At 36.1% G+C, this 22,305-nt stretch overlaps 2 protein-coding genes across 9 annotated transcripts in view; both read left to right on the top strand.

The window, feature by feature from the left end:
- Positions 1-11,964, top strand: part of LOC106661824 (cytosolic carboxypeptidase Nna1) — a 51,542-nt gene extending 39,578 nt beyond the window's left edge. For 2 of the 8 annotated variants that reach the window (XM_014385503.2, XM_014385495.2), the window contains 12 exons: positions 7,301-7,629; positions 7,739-7,959; positions 8,359-8,505; positions 8,553-8,700; positions 8,766-8,882; positions 9,043-9,156; positions 9,227-9,396; positions 9,872-10,031; positions 10,095-10,322; positions 11,251-11,342; positions 11,400-11,517; positions 11,879-11,964. In XM_014385503.2, coding sequence (XP_014240989.1) covers positions 7,301-7,629; positions 7,739-7,959; positions 8,359-8,505; positions 8,553-8,700; positions 8,766-8,882; positions 9,043-9,156; positions 9,227-9,396; positions 9,872-10,031; positions 10,095-10,322; positions 11,251-11,342; positions 11,400-11,517; positions 11,879-11,896 — 1,862 coding nt within the window. In that variant the 3' untranslated portion in view covers positions 11,897-11,964. Of the gene's footprint in view, positions 1-2,762; positions 3,046-6,962; positions 7,141-7,300; positions 7,630-7,738; positions 7,960-8,358; positions 8,506-8,552; positions 8,701-8,765; positions 8,883-9,042; positions 9,157-9,226; positions 9,397-9,871; positions 10,032-10,094; positions 10,323-11,237; positions 11,343-11,399; positions 11,518-11,878 lie in introns of those variants that run through there. The other 6 variants (XM_014385496.2, XM_014385497.2, XM_014385498.2 and 3 more) reach the window with 6 other exon arrangements.
- Positions 11,965-12,770: 806 nt separating this feature from the next.
- On the top strand, positions 12,771-20,805 carry LOC106661825. Its single transcript, XM_014385504.2, has 9 exons — positions 12,771-12,838; positions 16,879-17,058; positions 17,124-17,178; positions 18,896-18,983; positions 19,585-19,722; positions 19,790-19,906; positions 19,987-20,094; positions 20,151-20,242; positions 20,300-20,805. Exons 1-9 carry the CDS (start codon positions 12,833-12,835, stop codon positions 20,467-20,469), a joined length of 954 nt encoding a protein of 317 aa, XP_014240990.1. The 5' UTR covers positions 12,771-12,832; the 3' UTR covers positions 20,470-20,805.
- Positions 20,806-22,305: the final 1,500 nt, after the last annotated feature.

The following is a 22,305-nucleotide window of genomic DNA, read 5'->3' as shown; positions in this document are numbered from 1 at the left end:
ATGTGGCAATTAAATATTCCGATATTTCATTAATCGTATTAATCAGACTGTAAATGATTTGTATATTCCATTATATTTCATGATCCCATTGAACAAATAACTTCTTTCAATTAATTAATCTTTATGTAAGGGATTAGTTGAAATGAAAAAGCTAGTGTCACGAGTGGGATTCGAACCCACGACCTTAGGCTAAAAACGCCGCTGCTCGACCACTTGAGCTATCGTGACTTCGATCCACCGAAGGTCGTGGGTTCGAATCCCGCTCGTGGCACTAGCTTTTTCATTTCGACCAAAACCTTACATAAAAAGATTAATTAAATGAGCTATCGTGACTTCGATCCACTCGGACATCAACTTCTCACTTCAATCTACCTTTCGAGGGAAAATTCTTGTAATGTTACTCGATGATTGACATGCGAGTTGTTGAAGACGACGTACAACTAGGTAAGTTTGTCATTTCCAAACCGGAGTATGTACTAAAATTATGATTTGATCCGTTCCTCCACTCTTTCGAGAAGAGCGAACGGCAGCGAGTTTCCAATAGATGAGTAGGGAGGATCTCCTTTCGAGTGTGAAGAAAGTTTAAAACAACTAAGCCTCATCTTAAAAAGCCATGGGGCTTTTTTGAAACAAGCATTTTTTATAATCACTTTAGTGAAGTCAATAGCCTTTTTAAAAGCCGGGTTAATAAACTGTATTAAATATTTTCAGAAGGGGCAAAAGGAAGCCTGACTCTCGTTAATTAACTTTTGCGGGGACGTGCTTCGCCCCGGTTGAATCACGCACGGCTTTGTGTTATGGTCGGTGTAAAAGTATCTCGAAAATGTTGAGATGTTGTGATGAGTTGCCCGTTTCGTCCTATTTTCTCTTCTTTATTTACACCTGCGTCTATTGTGGCGCTTAAGTAATGCTGTTAATATCATACAGCATAGTCATTCCTATATATTAATAACTTCCCTGTTACTTAGAAGGTCGCGAGGCCATTGACGCTTTAGCCGTCGGAGGGTGATTTGGAAGGGTCGGAATGAAAGGTTTCTGGCATGACGGTTGTTGTTGACTGTAAAAATTATAAAAATATGTAATGAATTAGGTGTCCTAACCAGCAGACCACGCAGACGTCTTTGACAAACCGTGGACCAGCGTTCCAACAATTGCTGAGAACTTGTCACATGACTGTACTGTTGGACGACAAAAAATATGGCGAAAAGCTAATGAAGCATCGGAAACGAAAAATGAGGCCGTGTTAAACGTTGGCCTCATATTTTTCGTTTCCAATGCTTTAGCTTTTCGCCATACTTATTGACTTTCATCTGACCCAAAAGTCGACTTTCATCCGAGAAAATTTCCAAAACGATGGTGGCTTTTGGATAGTTGTACGGTTTCTTCCTGGAAACTCGGCAAAAAAATTCTCTCGTAACTTGTTCCTCACCGTTTGATGAGTAACTGTTAAACCATAGTCATGTGACCAATTCTCAGCAATGAATGAGCACCAGTCCACGGTCTGTCGAGGACTGTTTTTTAAATTTCACGTTTGTGCAGCTGATTCATTTTTGGTGGTCTGCCCGATGGACCACTTAATTCATTATATATTTTTATAATTTGTGAAATTGTACCTTAATTATTATTAAGTCTTTACAATTTCCCTCAAGGTCTTACCTGATTTCTTAAGGAAACAATGAATTCGTGAATGGGCTTCAAAGTACTTCCATCATGAAAGCTAATCACAGTCTGAAAGGATTTCGATTCATATGTCTTGGTTTCTGACCTTCGTCCTTTGTAAAATAAGAGTAGTTTCATTATGGGGAAATAACCTATTTTGGACAGGGAGGAACGTAAGTATAAAACTTAGTTGTATTTCAAGACTTTTTTTGCCCAGTGTACTTGACGTCTCGAACTTGAACAGGTTGTTTTTTAATGTTTAATTCGTCAATTATTTCGTGGATTGTGCCATTTCAATACTTTCAATGTCGTTTTCCAGTCAGCGAGTCCTTGCCCCCGAGTCGTTACGGAGAAAGGGTGAGTTATTACGACCCTCGGATCCGTTCAAATTGATACAAATTGTATCGGGACGATCGCGTGTCGGTACGTCCGAAGGCCCGGTGAAATTTCGAGCAATTCGGATCTTTCTAGGTCGCGGTTCCAAGTAAAAGAAGCCTTCCTTGACTACGTCGGTGAACACGCGACCGCAGCCAGTCTCTCACGAGCAGCAGAAAGCTCAACTCGGGATTCGCGGCGGGAAGCAGCGTCTAACACATACGGTTGACTTTTCTCGGAAAAACTAAAAAAAAGAGAAAAACTTCCAATCGATGCATCGGGGCTTAACTGAGGCTTGAATGCCACCTCGCCCGATTCACTCGAGTCCGAGGCTTCGTCCGATCGACGTCTCCTGAAAACCTCGGATGTCCTTCCCGTACGGATTGCCGGCTTAGCTTTTTTCACCATATCAAGCCCACAAAACTTGTCTTTCAGAAGAATCAATTCCTATTCTCCGAATCCGTCTGGCTATGGCCGCGGTTATGCACGACTGTATCGAAAGGTGTTTCGATTCTCTCGTCTCATGCGACGAAATATTGAAAGGTCAGTAAGGTCTATCTCATAATTTGAAACATCTAATCAATCAAATATCAGGCGAATCTTGCGAGTGTCCAATCACAGACGACTTCGGGCCCAAGAAGCGATTCACCGTCTCTGTTCTCAAAAACAAAGTTTCTGAAAACTCCAAACATTTTTACATCGTACGAGATGACATATGGTTTGATTTTATATATAAAAATAATAAAACAAAAAAAAAACAGCAAAGCTAAATCAGAGGTCTGTTTTTTTGTCTCGCCTTTCTCCACCTGCTTCAACTTGGAAAATTTTTGTGACTAATCCAAAACTGTTTTTCGACATCATCGGCTTAAAATTGCAGACAGAGATACAACTAACTGAATTTCAAGAGACAAATTGTGTGCTCGTAATTTGTTTGCTTTCGCGACTGAATGGCTCTGTACTGGATCAGTTATCATCTTTTGTCATTTGTCGGATGGTTGGTTATTCGATTCGGTGAGAACGCTTTATTTAACTTCATTTTTAGTTTGTTAACTGAATTAGTGAAATTTTAATTTTTTCGGTGTTTTTTTCCTCAAACCAATAGCCTTCATTGGTATGGTCAGTTAATATTTTAAAGTTAAATTTATCTTTCACAAAATATTCACTGTAGATACATAATTCATTATCTAATTGCAATGCTTTACTGTTTCAATCTGTACAATATGAAATAAAGTTAGGGAAATTTTTTTAAAACTTGAGAACGGAAAATTATTATTTATTTATTTTTATTATTATAAAATTTATTTTATCACATAATTATATTATAAAATTATTTTTAAGGAAACGATTGAATTTGTCTAATTAAACGCACGATTAAGTTAAGAGTTGTTTTTAGCATACATTTTATGCCATTTATGTATTTTATTGGGGTGTTGGTGGCCGCAAAGTTTGAGGCGTTGACACGGCGCTGATCACTGTAAGGTAAAAGTCCCGTAAAGTAAAAGACTTACAAACAGGCTTTTTTGCAAATACACTCTCACTCCAGGGTTGATATGACCTCTGCTGTTGGGAACCCTCGTGAAAAAATTTAAACTTCGTGTAAGCGATAAAATTAATTTTCAAAGTAGTCGAAAATGAATTTTTTTTCTTGGATTTCTAAAATTCCGTTGAGAACTTATCATTCAGTTTGATTTCCCCCAGTCTCATCTCTATTTAAAGCATAATTTTTCAAAAATTCGATTGTCTTTTAATTTAATTTAAATTCTGAAATTATTATTCGGAAATCGTGAGATGCGGTCTGGTGTGATGTAGATTTCAGAAAAACATTTTCTTTATCGTGCCAACGTTTCGATCTTTATTGAGATCTTCTTCAGGGCCTGGGATTTACAAACATTGTTTACATTTAACAAATACATGTAGGATGTGGAAAAAAGTTAATTTATACAATGCAATTTTTTTTTTGTATATTCAATCAAAGTATTTCTACTCACTGAAAGTGTATGAAATTATTCCAAAACACTCCCAATTAAACAAAAAACAAAGAACAATATTGTTTCACAAAATCGCCAGGTCGGAAGAGTGTAACAAATCGTAACATTATTTAATAAATCTGTTATTTTAATTAAGTAGAACCGACTGTGTTATGAAGGACGACGTTTGTTAAATGTGTCCCTCATTTCTCAACTATTATTATATTATGTTGCCCGAGTGTCCTGTTCGAAACCTTGACGAATTCAGGAACATTTAAAAATAAAGAGCCTGGCATACATGATTTTATTTGAATAATACACACTCCTGTAAATCCCGGTTGGTCGAGATGGTCCGTTCGATTGAATTGAGAAAGTACTGCAAACTGGCCTGACTCTTCCCTTTAATACACTATTTAACAGTTTGGGCTTTATTTAAATTGATTTTTGTATGTTCATTTTCGATTGGGCTAGGATGACATTTTGAAGGAATAAAGATCCAAGCGTTCGAGTGCCTTTAATCAGTTTTGTAAAGTTGTTAGTTTGTAAGAACAAATTTTCTTTCTTAATTTTGTTCAATTTGGATTTCAACCTCTCTATTATAATGTTCAGCAGTGGTTCAGAGTCGTATAGTATAGATATCCACAGATCCAGAAAAAACAATATTGCTCGGGCGTATTTCTGGACGTTACGGAAGCATTCGACTGAGTGTGACTTTACAAGTTAAAACGTATCCTCCTTCACACCTACTATCTCATCCTGAAGTCTTTCTCCCGGATCGATGGTTTAAAGTGAGAATAGAAAACGATTTTTCAATCAAAGCTGGCGTCTCAAAAGGAATTATCCTATGTCCAATCCTCTTCACCATATACACTGCTGACATACCTACACATGCAAACACAACCTAGCGGACATATACGGATCTATATACAATGCTATATTTCGTACAGCCTATTTCCCCATCCAGTGGAAACTATCTTTAATAACCCCAACACCGTAACCACACAAATCCCGCAGTGCCACATCCTCTTACAGACCAATAAGCCTCCTTCTTATTTTATCCAAAATCTTTGAACGTCTCCCCCTTAAAAAACTAATTCCCATATTCGACACTGAAAACATAATTACAAACCAAACAAATTTGGGTTTCGACCTCTCCATTCCACTGTTCAGCAGTGCTTGAGAGTAGTCGACACGATATCCTCGGCTCTAAAAAACAAACAATACTGCTCAGTCGTATTTCTGGACGTACGGAAGCATTTGACCGAATATAACCCCCGGCCTCCTTTGTAAGTTAAAACGTATCCTCCCTCATTCCTATATCTTATCCTGAAATCGTTCTTCTCGGAACGGTGGTTTAAAGATAGAATCGGCACCGATTTTTCACCTATCAAAGCTGGCGTTCCACAAGGAAGTATGTACGCCCAATCCTCTATAGTCTATACCATCTATCTGCTGACATACCCATACATTCAAACACACAACTCACAACCTACGCGGACGACACCGCAATCTTATCAACACACTCCAATCCTATCCTAGCAACAAAATTAATTCAACAACACCTGAACCTAATTACCGACTGGTACACTCGGTGGCGGATAAGGTTGAACGAGAAAAAAAGCCGACCAGTTACGTTTCCGCTCGAACGTACACTACCCACCTAAACAACAAGGTAATACCATCATCCAACCAGGTCACCTTGGGCTTTACTTAGATAGCAGACTTGCCTGCAACAAAAAATACTAAAATGACAAGATAATACTTATTATACGGATTTGAACTTACGGAGTCGAACTGTGGAGCTCAGCCAAATCCTCCAGCATCCAACGAATTCATTCGTTTCGATCAAAATTATCTGCCGTATCCTCAATGCTTCCTTTTACATCACCAATCAAATGATCCATAATGATCTTAAAATCTGATTAGTGAACGATCTGATCCGAACATGCTTCCTCAATTTTTACTCTAAACTAACCCCCCACCCTTACCCACTGGTCAGACTCATTCCTCAATGACACACCCTTATTCCCCACGCAGCTTAAAACGACGATGGCCCCATGTCCTCCCTCATACCTTAACTCTCCCAATTAAATAAAGAGACTGGCTGTTTCCCCACTGCCTCCCGGTCTGACAGATTTATATATAACTGTTCTGTTTGCTCAATGTATTTTGTACAGATAAAATAAGTTTAAAAAAAATTTGTTCAAAAAGTGATGCCGTTATTAGCAACAATGCACGTGCAGTTGAATTTTTGGTATTTTTCATTGTGTTAGACGGGCGTAATAAATTAAAAATCCATCTTTTACAGTTAATTTTTGTTTTTCTTCAAAGTTGCGGGTTATTCGATAAAAATTTCCAAATAGACATTTCAGAGTGGATAAAACCAAAGTTTCAATTGAAGGCATTACGTAATTTGACCATTACACCGTTAAAAATGACTTGATTATAGCTATTAAGGCTAATGCAAAAAATAATTAATAAAAATAATTTACATACACCAGAAAAAATAACTTTATTTTTACATTAGAAATGTGTAAAAAGGATTTAGAATATTAATATTATATTCAACTGTTTTACAATGATTCAAAAACGTCTTAAGGGCCAAGAACGCTCTCACAGATCAAATCTATCTGTATTTACATTTTCGTTTTATTTATACATCAAATTGAATTATGTAATGACGAGTAAATTAATGTTAAAACCTAGATTGTGAGGCGGCAAACGTATTCTTCACCTCTGGACTTGTGTAGCCGAGTCAAAAAGAATTTTTCTGTGAGAAAAACTACTATGGGTAGCGAGGATGGTAACATAAAATAGTGTTTAGCATAACTTCTTAGACTTTGGCTTCCTTGTCGAAAGGCAGTGGCAAATTTTTTTTCGCGACAACAACAGCGGCAGGAATACGTTTACCAAACTCCTAAACAGAGGTTAACAAACTCATAATGACAATTTCTTGCTCAGGGTAGATAGTAAAGGATAAAGATCATAATGGCCGCCACCGCCAACGATATTTTCAACCTGATCGACATCCCCTCAGATAATGAGGAGCAGCTGTCCGATGATAGCTTCAGCGATCTCAGGATGGTCCTGGACGCGGATATGAACTTATGCGATGTCCCAGATAGTAATTGTTTCCAACGTAAGTCTTCGGTTAAATTGCCTCTGCCTTTTCGATCTGTAAGCTAGCGTTTAAGAAAATGTGATTTATTTGAAAAACGGATGTATGTTTAGTTTTAATTTCGTGACTTGAGCTGTTGTAAGCAGTCTATTGCAATCATTTGTCAATTGTTTTTTAACAGGTTCCTACTTGAGCAGTCTGCTGGCCAACACGCTCAAGAGCAACCAAGTAGAGATTAACACAGACAGCAAAAGTCTGAAATCGATTGCGAGACTGAAAGAGCCCAGAGACTTGTTCACGTTGCCTAAAGAGCCGGAATGTGCCCAAGAAGCCGCGAGGTGGCCTTCGGAGTGCCAGGTCGTCGACATGAAGATACACCACATCGAGGTGATGCCCAACATACCCGAAGTCTACTACACAAGCAGTGGCAAAGAGATTGTGGTTAAAGTCATCGGGGAAGACGCCGGACAGATCGTCTATCAATACAACCCGATGAGCGCTGTCAATTACGTTAGTCTCCTAATTTTTACCATTTATAAATGTAGTTAACTATGAATTTTTCTGTTTTTCCCCTCTTTTTCTTTCTGGTTTGTTTGTTTTAAATAGATTTTTATTGCAGTTTACGAGGTCTATTAGTGGGGGCAACAGAATCCCGCCGAGCTGCCCCGTAAACGGCGATCTGAAATTTGAATCCAGGTTTGAGTCTGGAAATTTGGCGAAGGCTGTGAAAATTACAGAAACTTACTACGAGCTCTCGATTAGGGCCGACTTGTACACCAATAAGCACATGCAATGGTTCTACTTTATGGTAGAAAACACAAAAAAAGGAGTTCTTTACAGGTACTGTTCACATTACAGTATTATCGGGGTATTTTTTTTTCGTTACGAAAATAAGAGTACCTATTCCATTTTGAGGTATGCTACAGGTTTACTGTGTATGTTGCCTCCATAACCCATAATGAATGCAACAAACTAGATCCAATGTCATCCTCGCAATCGAGGACCTCATCAAAAGAACAATATACTTATAATCACCAAATTTAGAGAAAATTTATTATCTATTTGCCATTGTGTAAATAAAATTTAAATTTTTATAATTACCTGTTTCTTGTTCTAAATGTAGGTATATTTTAGCACATCATGCAGTAATTTAGTCAGGAACCGTTTTGAAACTAAAAAAAGTTTTCTTTTAAAGTCATGATATTACTCTGTATTATAAAATTATTGATTGGTTTTTAGGTTCAGCATCGTCAATTTATTGAAAGGTGACAGCCTCTACAATGAAGGCATGCGGCCTGTCTTATATTCTTGTAAGGATGCCGTGATCAGGAAGATTGGCTGGAGACGTTGTGGCACGAATATAAACTACTACCAGAATGATCTGAAGTAGGGTCTTTATAAAATTACAACACTGCTCGAACTCAATATCAAAGTTCTATTTTCAGTGGAGAAGACGAACAAAATTCCACTTACACATTGACTTTCAACTTGGAGTTTCCTTACGACGATGACTGCGTTTTTGTAGCTCACAATTACCCGTACACTTACACTGATCTCCAGGAATACCTGATCAAGCTGCAGGTATATTTTCAAAGTGTAAATCTGCATGTTTGGATGTTTGTCTTTACGCGGTTTGCTTTCCTTAGAATCACCCGGTAAAGTCAGCGTATACCAAGTTGAGGCTCCTGTGCAAATCGCTTGCAGGCAATAATGTTTATTATTTGACTGTCACTGACCCTACTGAAGATGATAGCAACACAAAGGTACTTTTCATTGTCAAATTTTAATCAACCTGTAATTCTACATGAAGAACTATTTTTAAATGAGTCGTTACTGAATAATAGAGCTAACAGTATTCTGTCCCAGTATATAATTTTTCAATACCATCTCTTATTACAATGGTCATAATTTTTTATAATTTAGCCTAAAAAGAAAGCAGTGGTTATGACAGCAAGAGTGCATCCAGGTGAATCACCTGCTTCATGGATGATGAAAGGCGTCATGGACTTCATAACAGGCGACTCTGCACAAGCAAAGGTGCCACTTAACAAAAATTAACCTACCGTAGCCACAAAAACAATAAAATAAATTAAATGACTTTTTACAGGAATTGAGGGAGAAATTCATATTCAAGCTCATACCAATGTTGAATCCAGATGGAGTCATCGTCGGCAACAACCGGTGTTCACTCTCTGGCAGAGACTTAAACCGACAATACAGGACTGTGATCAGGGAAACTTACCCTCCTGTTTGGCACACAAAACTAATGATCAAAAGGTGATTTATAAACAATTTTTCATATGTTAAAATAGATAAAAAGTAACTATAGGTTTGAAAAGCAAATCAAACTTAAACTTATTTTATGGACACCATGGATGACTTTGCACAGACAATATCAAAATGTCTCGCCAAACAAGTCCAAACATTAATTAAAACATTTTTTAATCATACTTTTTTTTTTAAATTGTGAGATTTCTCTGTGTGCTCTGTGGGTGATAAACCTGTAATTTTGTCGGAATTAATCATTTTAGCCTGCAAATCTAATCCAGGGGGGATGGGTAGACCTAAATGATCGGTAATGACCAAATTACATATATTTTTGTATACTCATAAATTCGAAGCATATAAATAAAAAACACTAGAGTTGTGTTATTTGTTGATTTAGTATTATTATTTACAATTATTTCAATTGCAATTTACAGTTGAATGTATGACTCTTACTTGATATGTATTTCAATTTTCCATATTCAAGACTAATTGAAGAGTGTGGTGTGGCCATGTACTGTGATCTTCATGCACATTCTCGTAAACATAATGTATTCATTTATGGCTGTGAAAATAAAAGGATAGCTGAGAAACGACTCCAAGAGCAAGTGTTCCCTTTGATGCTGCATAAAAATACTGCAGATAAAGTAATTTATTTTATTTTACTCTCTTTAATATTATTTACTAATGTCTGAAAACAATTGTTTTAGTTTTCTTTTGAAAACTGCAAATTCCGAATTAACAAAGATAAAGAAGGAACAGGACGTGTTGTAATTTGGATGATGGGTGTCGATAATAGTTACACTCTCGAAGCATCATTTGCAGGTTCCACACTCGGTTCCCGGCATCATACTCATTTTTCAACTATTGATTATGAGATGATGGGGAAATCGTTCTGTGAGACGTTGCTAGACTATGTTGACGAAACACCAGGAAAGGTAAACTCCTTTATCTACTCTGTGGCCAACACCCACAAATAAATATATTTAATATTCATCTAAGTCAATTTTTTTTATTTTTGTTTATGCTTACAATGTCTCTGCCATGCGTGAGTAATTTTAAGCTCTTGTTAACAAGTCAGAAAGAAGGTTGGCTCTCGACATTTTAAAATCACATCTACAACTCAGAAATGACCAAAATGTTTAGGTCTTAGATGAGCTGTTCACGGCACTGTAAAAAAAAAAAAAAAGTTTATGACTTAAAATAAACCTTACCCTTACTCAACTATGTCAAAATGATATAATTGTTAAAGTTTGAGAAGTTTCACTACAATCCATATTTGTTTTATATGGTATCTGTTATGAACTTTATACATTCTAAGTTCACTAAGATTTCCTTTTAATATTTGCGGGATGATGAGTTTGCAGTTTGATGATCTCCAATCTTCAATCTGACAGACTAAAATGGCAAGGATGGGCGCTAGGGATGATCAGAAACAATGAAACTAAAGATTTCATTTTTTTTTCTTCATAATTACTAAAAACGTATTTTTCTAATTTAATGATAATATTTTATCCGTACTTTTGCCATAATTCAGACCAGCTAATATCCTGCACACAATAAAATAATAACAGTAGTGAAAGTAGTATGCTCACACATACCAACTTTGATCAGTAATGACTAGCTCCTGAGGGCCAACCACTATGCACTATTAATTGTGTTCAAACCTAGATTTTTCAAAGTAATTTACAAAAAATTCACATAAATTAATTGATCATTGGATTGATTTGATAATAGAATCAATGTTAGAACTGTTAGAACGCAATTAGTACATGTTTATACAAATCACCACTTTATTTCTGTAATCTCCCTACCAAAAATTACAATTCTTTCTTGTTGTCTGTCTAATACAGGCTGATTTTATAGCTGAGATTGAGATCCAAAATTGTACTCAAGCTCCAAAAAGAAGGGTCAAGCGCAGACGAGCCCGCAAACATTGAGCTTTCGGATTACTCAAGGTAAGGACTGGTTTTACTCGTAGTGCTATCCACAATTGTCATATTTCTCTTCTCCAGCGATGAAGGCGAGTTGAGTGATTTGAGCGAAGACGAAAAACGGAAAAGGGAAGAATACATCCTGACTGCTCCACCGCCTTCACCAGTTATACCAAACGAAAAAAAAAATAGTCAGAAGGTAGTAGCACAAGAGGAGAAAAGCTTTTCTAAAATGCAATTACCAGCACTCTTTTATTTAATAGTTATGTTTAAAATCCACCCTCAACTAGTAATTTATTATTTTACTTAAACAAATATATTTCGCTGTTTTCAGGAAATGTAAAAAAAATTCAAAATTAATTTCAAATTTATGGTAAAGTACTCGAAAAAGTTACATGTTAATTTTTTTCTTTTAGTTTAATATTATTTTAATACAAATTGATATTTGGAGGTAATATTTACTTTAAATTGAATATGATGTACTAATAGTTCAAGTTATTGACAGGTTTTTATAGTGTTCAATATTCACAATGTTTTTAAAAACATAATTATTTTTTTAGCCTTCACAGTGGACCTAAAACAGGCAAAAAAATTAGATTCTGCATTGAAAAGGAATATTACTTTTGGGCACTTTGTGAAAGCATTTAAAAAAAAAAAGATTTTAATAAACTTTATTTTTATACTGACTTTGTTATTTGTTTGTTTATTGTTATTTCATATGTGGACATTTATTTCGAATTGGTAAACAAATAATAGGACGTGTATTATAGTGTAACTTTTTGTTTGTTTGGTGGGGATGAAAAGAATTGGCTCTTCTACAGGAGGCCTAGCTCTCTTTCTGATGGAACTTCAGGAATTTGAGTTCTACTAGTATTTACCTCGCCACATTTGGTGAAAAAGTTTACAACCGATGCATACCTAAGCATTCAAACTTAGCCTAACCTTACTTTCAGGGTACTCAATATTCTGCTGCCCCATCACGCTAATAAATACAGTCATACTGATTTTAACATTTCATGTACAGATAAAAATTGGGGAGTCACTGGGCTAATAATATTATGCCTGTGCCTCATCCCCCTTTTACTCAAAAAACAGCTAACCTACTGCTAACCTCGTTTGGTGGGTCTGTGGGGTATTCTACATTCCACCACAACCCACCCATTTGTAACTGTTGTGTAATACTAGATATTAATACATTTTCAAGTATCAAATTTAATTTTAATAATTGTTTCCTGTATTATTAATCGCGGGGTAAAAATCGACAAAGGAAGATTATTAATGTAAATATATTAATATGTACATACCATATAATTGTAGCTTTGGATGACGATATAAGTTCATGTTATGAACTGACATAATGCAGTTTTCATTTATTAATGAATTTTGCATTAAAATCACGATAGCTTTCAATTGAAAAAGTTTAACACTGAGAAACTTTACAGGAAGCAAGTCCAAAGCCTCACAAACACCATCAGCCAGTTATTGTTTATTCACCACCTGTTCAAAGAAAAGCGATGCAGGTTAAGCAAAGCAAATGATTCGGAACTTTTAGACCTCAAATAGCATGCTTAGGATGAGCACAAGCTTGTCACTTGTACTAGTAGATTATTGCAAAAGCTTATTCTAGTTAATAGGATTTTTTACTATAATTAGATGATTTTAGGGCCTGCAAACTATTGCATCGGTCATCACCAGCCCAATAATTATGATAATCTGTTTTATTTATTTATTTAACAATTAAAAATGTGCGCATTAAAATATGTAAGGACCCAGTTAAATTTAAAAAATAAACATAATACATTTCAGTCTAAGGTGATGAATAGTGGGCAGTTTTATTATAAACATTAATTTTTATGTCTTAGTTGGAGTTATTATCAACACACAATTTATGAAGGCTACTTTTTGTCACTTGTACCTTAATCATTGCCATTTTTATCTATTACACACAATTAAAAATATAAATAAAGAATGGTACTAACAGGAAGATTTATAAGTAGTAGTAATAATAATAAAACTTTACTAAAAACTTACAATTATAATTATTATTAGTTTTTTTTTATTACCAAGGGTTCGCATCAGCAGAGATATCAACCTTTGGGGTGTAGGTGCTTTTGAAAAAAAAAAAAAAAAAAAAAAAAATTTGGATTCATACTTTACCTTACAGTAATGAGTGCCGTGTCAATTCCTAAACCATCTCGGCCATTGACACCCCCCTCCTTACAATTATTATTCAATTTATAAGTTTTTTAAAATCAAAAAGTAAAAGAGTAAAAGTGCTTCTTATTAGAGAATATTACCAATTGAATGAATTTTAAAAAAGAAAGAAAAAAAACAGCAAATCAAGGACTGTTTAAAACAGAAACGATGCAAGAATGCTGACATACTTGATGACCACTCAAATCTTACTTTCCGGGTGTGTCAACTAAGAGACGAACATCACTCTGACCAGAAATGGGAGAATATCTTCCCTCAGCAGGTTTTTCTTGCAGAAAAAATAATAATTCTCTTACTTCCCTGAGTTATGGACGTACACCTAAGAAATGATAACAATCCTATCATACATTTAGACGTGCAAGCATATTTCGACATTTGAGCCTTTTTCTAGCCATGACTTGTAATTCAGATAGAGCGAATTGCCCCGGAGTTTAAGAAATGATAGATGGCACTTATTTTAGATGGGAGTAGTGATAACCGAGCACCCCATAAAGACATATGCTCTGAAGTACTTAAGAAATTACAAGAATGTTTTTGAAACAGTGATATCCTTTGAACCAAAAGGTCTTCTTTTATAGTACTCGGAGGCAAAGAGAGGAGACAAGGCAGCCTCAATGGCCAAATGAACGACCAAAGTAGCGATTGTTGATAATACCTTCAAAAGTAAATAATATTTTTATTACAAAGTTTTTAATACAAATTTGAACCATAAAATTTATAATGTAATTTCAAACATATTCACTGATACTTTTGTACATTTTCAATAATAGATGTTTGATAATAAACAAGTTTATTAATGACTCAGTAATTAATAAATAACTCCTTTGAATAATAAACAAACCTGAACGTAAGCGAATGATCCTATAATCAATACGTGACTGGATGTTATTACTACTTATTAAAAATTTAATACACCGGACTTAATTAGGTAGTGTAAAAAAATGTTTAGCCTAATTACATATGTTTGTTTTAAGTTTTAAAAAAATGTTTAATGCCTACAATGATATGAAAATCGGCAAAAGAATATTATATTCGCGAGTTTTATCCAGATGAAACCGAAAAATGTAAAACGAAAGACCATACAACTCAACAAAATACACTGACAGGCAAAAAATTCCGCCCACTTGTAATATAACTTGATTTGTATATATTTTTATATATTAATCAAAGTTTTACGTTTTTTAACGTTTAATAATTGAGCCTTTGTCTAAAAAAGTAAAAAAAGTGTAAATTGCTAAGGAACATGAAAAAAATTGTTTTAGATTTTTAATTAACTTCCATTAATTAAGTTTTTTGGTTGAGATAAAAAAAGTCATTGTCACGAGCGGGATTCGAACCCACGACCTTCGGCTTGATACGCCGCTACCACTGGTACCACTCACCAAGTGGTAGAGTAGCGGCGTATCAAGCCGAAGGTCGTGGGTTCGAATCCCGCTCGTGACAATGACTTTTTTTCTCAACTAAAACCCTTAATTAATTGAATGATATTAATTGGTCAAGCAGACCACGAAAACTAGTGAATTTAATGTTTTTAATTAACATTTCAATATCGCGTATTTCCTCCTCTTGCCTTAATTACATCTCGAAGACGCCTCGGCATACTTTCTACTAGTCTGGAAATGCCTCTTTGCTGGAGGTTAACCCTTTCTTCATGAAGAGTCCTTTCAAGATCGTGGAGTGTATCAGGAAGTGATGAACGTGCTTTTATACGTCTTTTGACGTTTCCCATAAATGTTCGATGAGGTTCAAGTCTGGAGAACGGGTTGGCCAGGCTATGATCCTGCTGTTATGCTGCCGAAGGTACGTTTGTACTATGCGAGCGACATATGGACGGGCATTATCCAGGCCAATCGTCCAAAGACCAATGGCTGTGTTCTCGAGCAGATGCGAACCGTGCACCTCTGAGTGTTCTGGTCATTTCCTGGAGCTGAGGAATCGCTTGAACAACAGTGAAGTGCTGGTTTCGCAAAATTCTCAAAGTCAAAAAACGGTCATCCTGTGAAAGTTTAAAAATTGAAATGAAGAAAACAAAGATGCAAAGTAAACAGTTCATTGCTTCAGAATTCAAATAAGACTGAATAAAGATTTTAAATTCCGTAAAAAGTAAACATTGAAAAATCCTTTACCTTGTTTTGGATTAAAGATTAAGTGTTTTTACGTCTAATTGATACTCCCAATTGAAAATATAGCATAGACAAATATTTATTGATAAAAACAATGAGACAAATTAAGGGCAGAATTTTCTTTTGTCGAGAAAATGAAAAAAAAAATCAGTTGGATGGAATTTTATGTTGACAGTGTATTATTACCGAGAGCATTGTTAGATCAATTATCCCAGTAATTGAATATTGAATTTATGATTATTACTGGGAAAAAAATGAAAACTGTGTAAAGTATTTTAAAGGTCGCCATTCACTGTCGCTCCAGATGACCAAATGAGGCGGTGCGAAGGCAAAATCGCATAGCGAATGCGAATTCGGAGCGGTGCGGATCATCCGGCTGGATATTCCAATCCAATCTGCACCATCACGCCAACGCTTCAATCCATACTGAATGGGGAAATCGTACGTAGAACACGCCGTTTCCCTAGCCAATGGTACAAAAACCTATGAAAATCCTGCGTCATTCTGCTCCAGAAATCATTCCAGGCGTACATCATACTGTTTCTGTCCCAATATAATGTAAAGAATTTTGTTACGAGTCTTATATAATAATTATTATGACTGGACGCGATTTTATATTACAAGTAATTGACAGGTGTAGGGAGGTTTTCGTGTCTGACAAGTGACACATCCGGACTTCATATCAAATAACATAAAATCGGATGGTGACTGATAATCTTTTCTGGGTACTCTGATAGAGTAACTGATTCTTATGGGACAAATTTTTGCTCGCCCGATCTTAAATAATGCCAGTTTCATAGCTCTAAACGGATTTTATTGCTGTTTTACCAATATTCTTTTCATTTTCTTCATTGATTTTATCCCAAAAGAAAAAAAGCTGTTGCGATTAGTTTTGCTTTGACGTCGTTCATGTTTTGACTGAAAGCCACATCGGTGCGGTAGTCAATGTCCCGCCCTGTTTGGATGCGAACCGTTCGTTGTGTTTCCATTTGGATTACAGTGAATGTCGGCCTTTTGTACGATAGTCTTTACTATTTATAAACATGCCGAGGCTTTCGCACAAAAAAGCCACTTAAACGCCAAGCAAACCCCCCTCTACCAAGGGAACTTAAAAAGCACAGAAACTTAGACAAATTGGACGAAATGATTGAATCTGGCACAGCAAGCACCGTGAAACGAATTGGCGATGTTAAGACTTAACTTTGCCTCCTGAATGCACCCAGATTCCCACGGCAAGGCCGGATTTGGACGGCGGCGATGGGATTTCCTCAGGTGACGAGCATTCTTTTGCCAAGCAGACTTCGCCGATCAGAACGGAACAGAAAAACGCGGATCAATCGCAGACTTCGGCCAAAGCCGAACGGCCTGCTATGCCACCAGAGTTAATTGTCACCTCAACACAAGTAAATCATTACTTCTTCCATCTTAAAGGCTCGTATTAATATTTTATGCTCTTTAATTCCAACAGGGAAACGATCTTAATGTATTCGAGCGACTGTACAAAGCCGCGGAAATCTCAAGATGTAAGTATGTTATGAAAGAGTTTGTTATTAGTTTATTACGTTTTAAATATGTACTACTTTAGATTCGATTCACTATTTATTTTGATGACATTTACAATTTATCCAATTAATTAATCTTTATGTAAGGTATTGGTTGAAATGAAAAAGTTAGCGTTACGAGCGGGATTCGAACCCACGACCTTCGGCTCAATACGCCGCTGCTGTAACCACTTGAGCTATAGTGACTTCGATCCACTCGGGCACCACCTCCCCATATCAACCCACCTTTCAAATTTTCCCTCTTTTTTGCCATTTTTCAAATGCCGAGTAATCAGAATTCGATTCTCGGCGACAAATAAAATGGCCACGGAGAGCTCTTAGTGAAGATATACTTCATTTTACTTATTAAATCCATTACATTTCGTGGTACGGTTGACCAAATAACTTCTTTCAATTAATTAATCTTTATGTAAGGTATTGGTTGAAATGAAGAAGTCAGTGTCACGAGCGGGATTCGAACCCACGACCTTCGGCTCAATACGCCGCTGCTCTAACCACTTGAGCTATAGTGACTTTGATCCACTCTGACACCAACTCCCCATCTCAACCCACCTTTCAAATTTTCCCTCTTTTTTGCCATTTTTCAAATGTCGAGTAATGAGAATTCGATTCTCGGAGACAAATAAAATGGCCACGCTCTTAGTAAAGATATACTTCGTTTTACTTATTAAATCCATTACATTTCGTGGTTCGATTGATCAAATAACTTCTTTCAATTAATTAATCTTTATGTAAGGTATTGGTTGCAATGAAAAAGTCAGTGTCACGAGTAGGATTCGAACCCACGACCTTCGGCTCAATACGCCACTACTCTAACCACTTGAGCTATAGTGACTTAGATCCACTCGGACACCACCTCCCCATCTAACCCATCTTTCAAATTTTCCCTCTTTTTTGCCATTTTTCAAATGCCGAGTATCAGAATTCTATTCTCGGCGACAAATAAAATGGCCACGCTCTTAGTAAAGATATACTTCGTTTTATTTATTAAATCCATTACATTTCGTGGTACGATTGACCAAATAACTTCTTTCAATTAATTAATCTTTGTGTAAGGTATTGGATGAAATGAAAAAGTCAGTGTCACAAGCTGGATTCGAACCCACGACCTTCGGCTCAATACGCTTCTGCTCTAACCACTTGAGCTATCGCGACTTCGATCCACATGGACACCTACTCCCCATCTCAACCCACCTTTCGAATTTTCCCTCCTTTTTTGCTATTTTTCAACCAATACTTTACATAAAGATTAATTAATTGAAAGAAGTTATTTGGTCAATCGGGACACGAAATATAAAGGATTTACAAATTATATTGAAATCTGGTTTTCTCACAGTTACAGAAATGTACGAAAACTGTACTTTTGGTTCACTCAAAATAAATAATTGCACAAAATCAATGGGTTCTCCTTAATCTCATAGGGGTATCATTAACAAATAAAATCATTCATAATTGCATCCGTCATCGATGTGATTATTGCTGATCATATTTGGGCCCGCCTATTCTGATCCACTGACGGCCAGGTCTCACGACGTCTACGGACGACGGCAGATTTTCGATCCTCATTTCGAACCAGTTAGAAGAATACGCGGGTCCAGAGGTGGCTTAATATTGTCAACACAGCTTAGTTTAGTTGCCTCTAGTAGTTCAACCGACCGTTACAATTTCATGTTTTAAGCTGGTCAATTGGCTTTGTCAAAATCATCGTCGAGAAGAGGCAGTTACCGGAAAATTAGCCCAGTAAGGCCAAGGAGGAAACTCGTAAGGTAATACTTGAAGGTATTATACCATATATCTATGTTTTCAAGGTAACCATACGGATTTTTATTTAAATTATCCACTTTTTTTAAATGGGAGAGAATCGTATGAATTCTGGGATTTTTTTAATACAGATATTGGCATAAATCGAAAAATCACTCGCCTATATTAATTTAAGGTATTTCCCAAAAAATCGAAATAAAGCAGCTAGACCTATGGTAATGGCAGTAATTAAATCAATTTAATGCATGAATATTAAATGGTGTAGGAAATCAACTTAAACGTTTTGTTTACAGATGGATTTTATCAAAGTTTTCCGACCTTAATTAACTACAGCAGCTTCAACATCGGATTTTTTTGGGGCTGGTTCATTAATTCCCACCAATAGTACATTAGCTCGGATTTGGAGATAAATTGTTATATGCTGCTAATTATTTTCCGGAGAAGTAATTAACGGACATTTGTCTTCTACATATACAAATAACGGGGTTGTTAAAAAGTAGAACGTAGAAAGCCACCAATCGGTTGAATGGGATCGGTGGAAATTTTATAAAATTGTTAACGAAAATTTTAAAATTGCTACGTTAAATTTGTCCTCGTCACTTGAAGGCAAAGCGGAGAGTTGAGTGACCCCGAGTGCAGATCTTCCGAGGTTAAAATGCCGATAAGGCAACATTTCTGGAGAGTCTTGTCGAGCGATAACCTCCCCTGGAGTTGCCGTAAAGATGAACACGAGCAGATTTTAAAGTAAGCCCACTGTGCGGGCAAAGTCAGAGGAGGTAGTCTAGATTGTTAAACGGGTATTTTTTTGCAGAGCTTGCTCTCAAAAGCTGGCCGAGTTGAAAAAGAAGCACAAGATCAAGATCAAAGAGAAAATTGAAATAGACGCCGTCAAAGCGCCGTTGAAAAGGAAGGTCAAACGGAGACCAAAGTGAGTGGTTGGGTTTTCCTTTACTAACACAATTCTTATTTATTCTTCTTTTCTCTCACTCATTCTTTTATATATAATAGCATGGGAATTGAAAGAATGACGACAATCAGCTTCGAACACGTCAACATACACGATTCGATGAGGGTCAAGCCGTTTCGCCAAGTAGAATTCAAGAAGCCTGAAGAAGAGTAGGTATTTCCAAAGAAATCAACGTTTTCTAATTAACTAATTATGATTGTTTCAGGCCATTGAGGAAAAGTATAAAAAAGGTGCCTAATCGGAAGTTCAGAAAGGGGGGCATTGTGTCTCTAACAACGGTCCACGCAAATAACACAGGTAAAGATTAAGTTGAACAATAAATCCATGTAAGTTTCGGGTTGTTTATTGATTTAGAAGCCAGCGGAGACGAGTCAGTGGAAAATAGTTCTACCTCAAAGAAGAAAAAGAAGAAAAGAAAGCTGTTGCAGCTGCCGAAATCGGTGAAGAGTGCAGTTAGCGCTGTGACTGCGGTGACGACTTCCACCAAAAAGGGACGGAAAGACGCATCTGCAAAGAAGAACTGATACGAGGAAAATACTCTGCATAAAACGCTACAGCGTTTCAGACTGTATCGATGTGTTCGTTAACTTTTTTTTTTAAATTTCACTCATAATTCTTTTCCGTTTGCTTCTCGACAAAACAATTACGACAAAGTTTGCAAAAGCTGCACGAAAGATTAGATTAGGATTTTTCGGATATTTTTTACCCCCAAAAAAGTCTGAAAACCTTGAAAGTATTTGAAACACACTTGAATATTTTAAAGATAATATTAGAAGTTTGCTTGCTCAAAATTTTTTTAAGAAATTAGTTTGTCACAAAGTATAAAATCATGAGGAGTCTTCTAGGCTAGACTTTTTGTACGCATTTTTCAATAAAAAGAAATAAAAGAATACATTTGTTTTTACAATCTACCTAACAATCTCCCATTACGTTATATATTATACATGCCTCTAGATAGTTTCAAATGTCATACAAAACGAGCATTTCACTGCACTATTTTTATTTTCTAATGTGCTATGCTTGATCTATATAAACTTTCACAAACATTTCAAAATCGGACGATTGACGCGCTCTTTAATTAAATTTAACGGTAACGAGAATATTTTATGCCCAAATAGACAGTACGGGAGAACTGCCGCTCCATGCAATCGTACTTATGATAAAAAAAACTTTTATCACTTCTCGAATTGTAATCCGTTTTTAGCGAATTCTTTTAATTCGATTGGTCTTAGAAAGCTGTTTAAGTCTGTAAAAATAGATATCATTTTTTAAAAGGAAAATGTTCTACAATTTTAATCAGAATATTTCCGCATTAAAATAAGTACTGATAGCAATTGTTTACAAATTTCAAATGACGTTTAATTTGTAAAAAACGTTTCTCATTCCAACGATGTATAATATGACATGGTTTTTAAAGTTTAAACTGAGAAAATAGATTAGACAGAGAAAAAGAAAGAGAGAAAGAGAGAGAGAGTGAGAAGGAGAGAGGTAGAGAGAAAGAGAGAGGTAGAGAGAAAGAGAGAGAGAGAGAGAGAGAGAGAGAGAGAGAGAGAGTGAGAGAGAGTGAGAGAGAGAGTGAGAGAGAGAGAGCGAGAGCGAGAGAGAGAGTGAGTGACAGAGAGAGAAGGGAAAAATCCTATTATTCTATTCTATTGTGTTTACACTCCCCTATTCTTTTTCTCTTTCTACACCATTTACAAAAACGGCGGTAATTTTGAAACTTCTCAACAGACACGCCGGAACCTCCTAGATAATGGTTTAGAACAGAATGAGATATGTACAAGTAATATACATACAAAAGTAAATTGGTCTCCGAAAATAAATTAGGGCCGATGACACTTATTGAAAATTTGCCGAGTTGTTGATTTCAGCCTTATTTTTTAAAATGGTTTCGAAACAAAATCTAAACCTGTTGGCATACATAGGCTGAAAGAAGAAGTAAGCTTTCTAACAGCTGCAATAGGTTGCATTTGGATAAAATCCAAATTTCATTCTGAGGAGGACACTAGACATAGGAGGAGAAGAAAATCCCTCCCAGTTAATCCTGCCCGAAAACCTCGTATTTTTTGTTTATCTTGCATATTATTATTTTTTTGGAGGGTGATTTGTCACATCCTCGATTTTCAAATTATATTACTTAGTGAATATAACTACTTAACTATAAGAACTTTCTTATAATGCGACCCGTATCCAAAAGGATTGCCTTCTTGACCTCCATGACAAATCGCTCGGCAGACTTATATCACTAATAATTGTCAGTGTTGCTTTAGGTACAATACCACCTGTAGATACTATTATTGGTACAATCTCCACTCTCCAAAATTCTAACTTCTTTCTGCAAGTTTTTTTTATTTGTATTG

The sequence above is a fragment of the Cimex lectularius genome, unplaced genomic scaffold, assembly GCF_000648675.2.
Source record: "Cimex lectularius strain Harlan isolate CLEC.00 unplaced genomic scaffold, Clec_2.1 scaffold57, whole genome shotgun sequence".
Classification (NCBI taxonomy): Eukaryota; Metazoa; Arthropoda; class Insecta; order Hemiptera; family Cimicidae; genus Cimex; species Cimex lectularius.
Note: the sequence above shows the minus strand (reverse complement) of the source record. Positions and strands in the feature narration are given on the sequence as shown.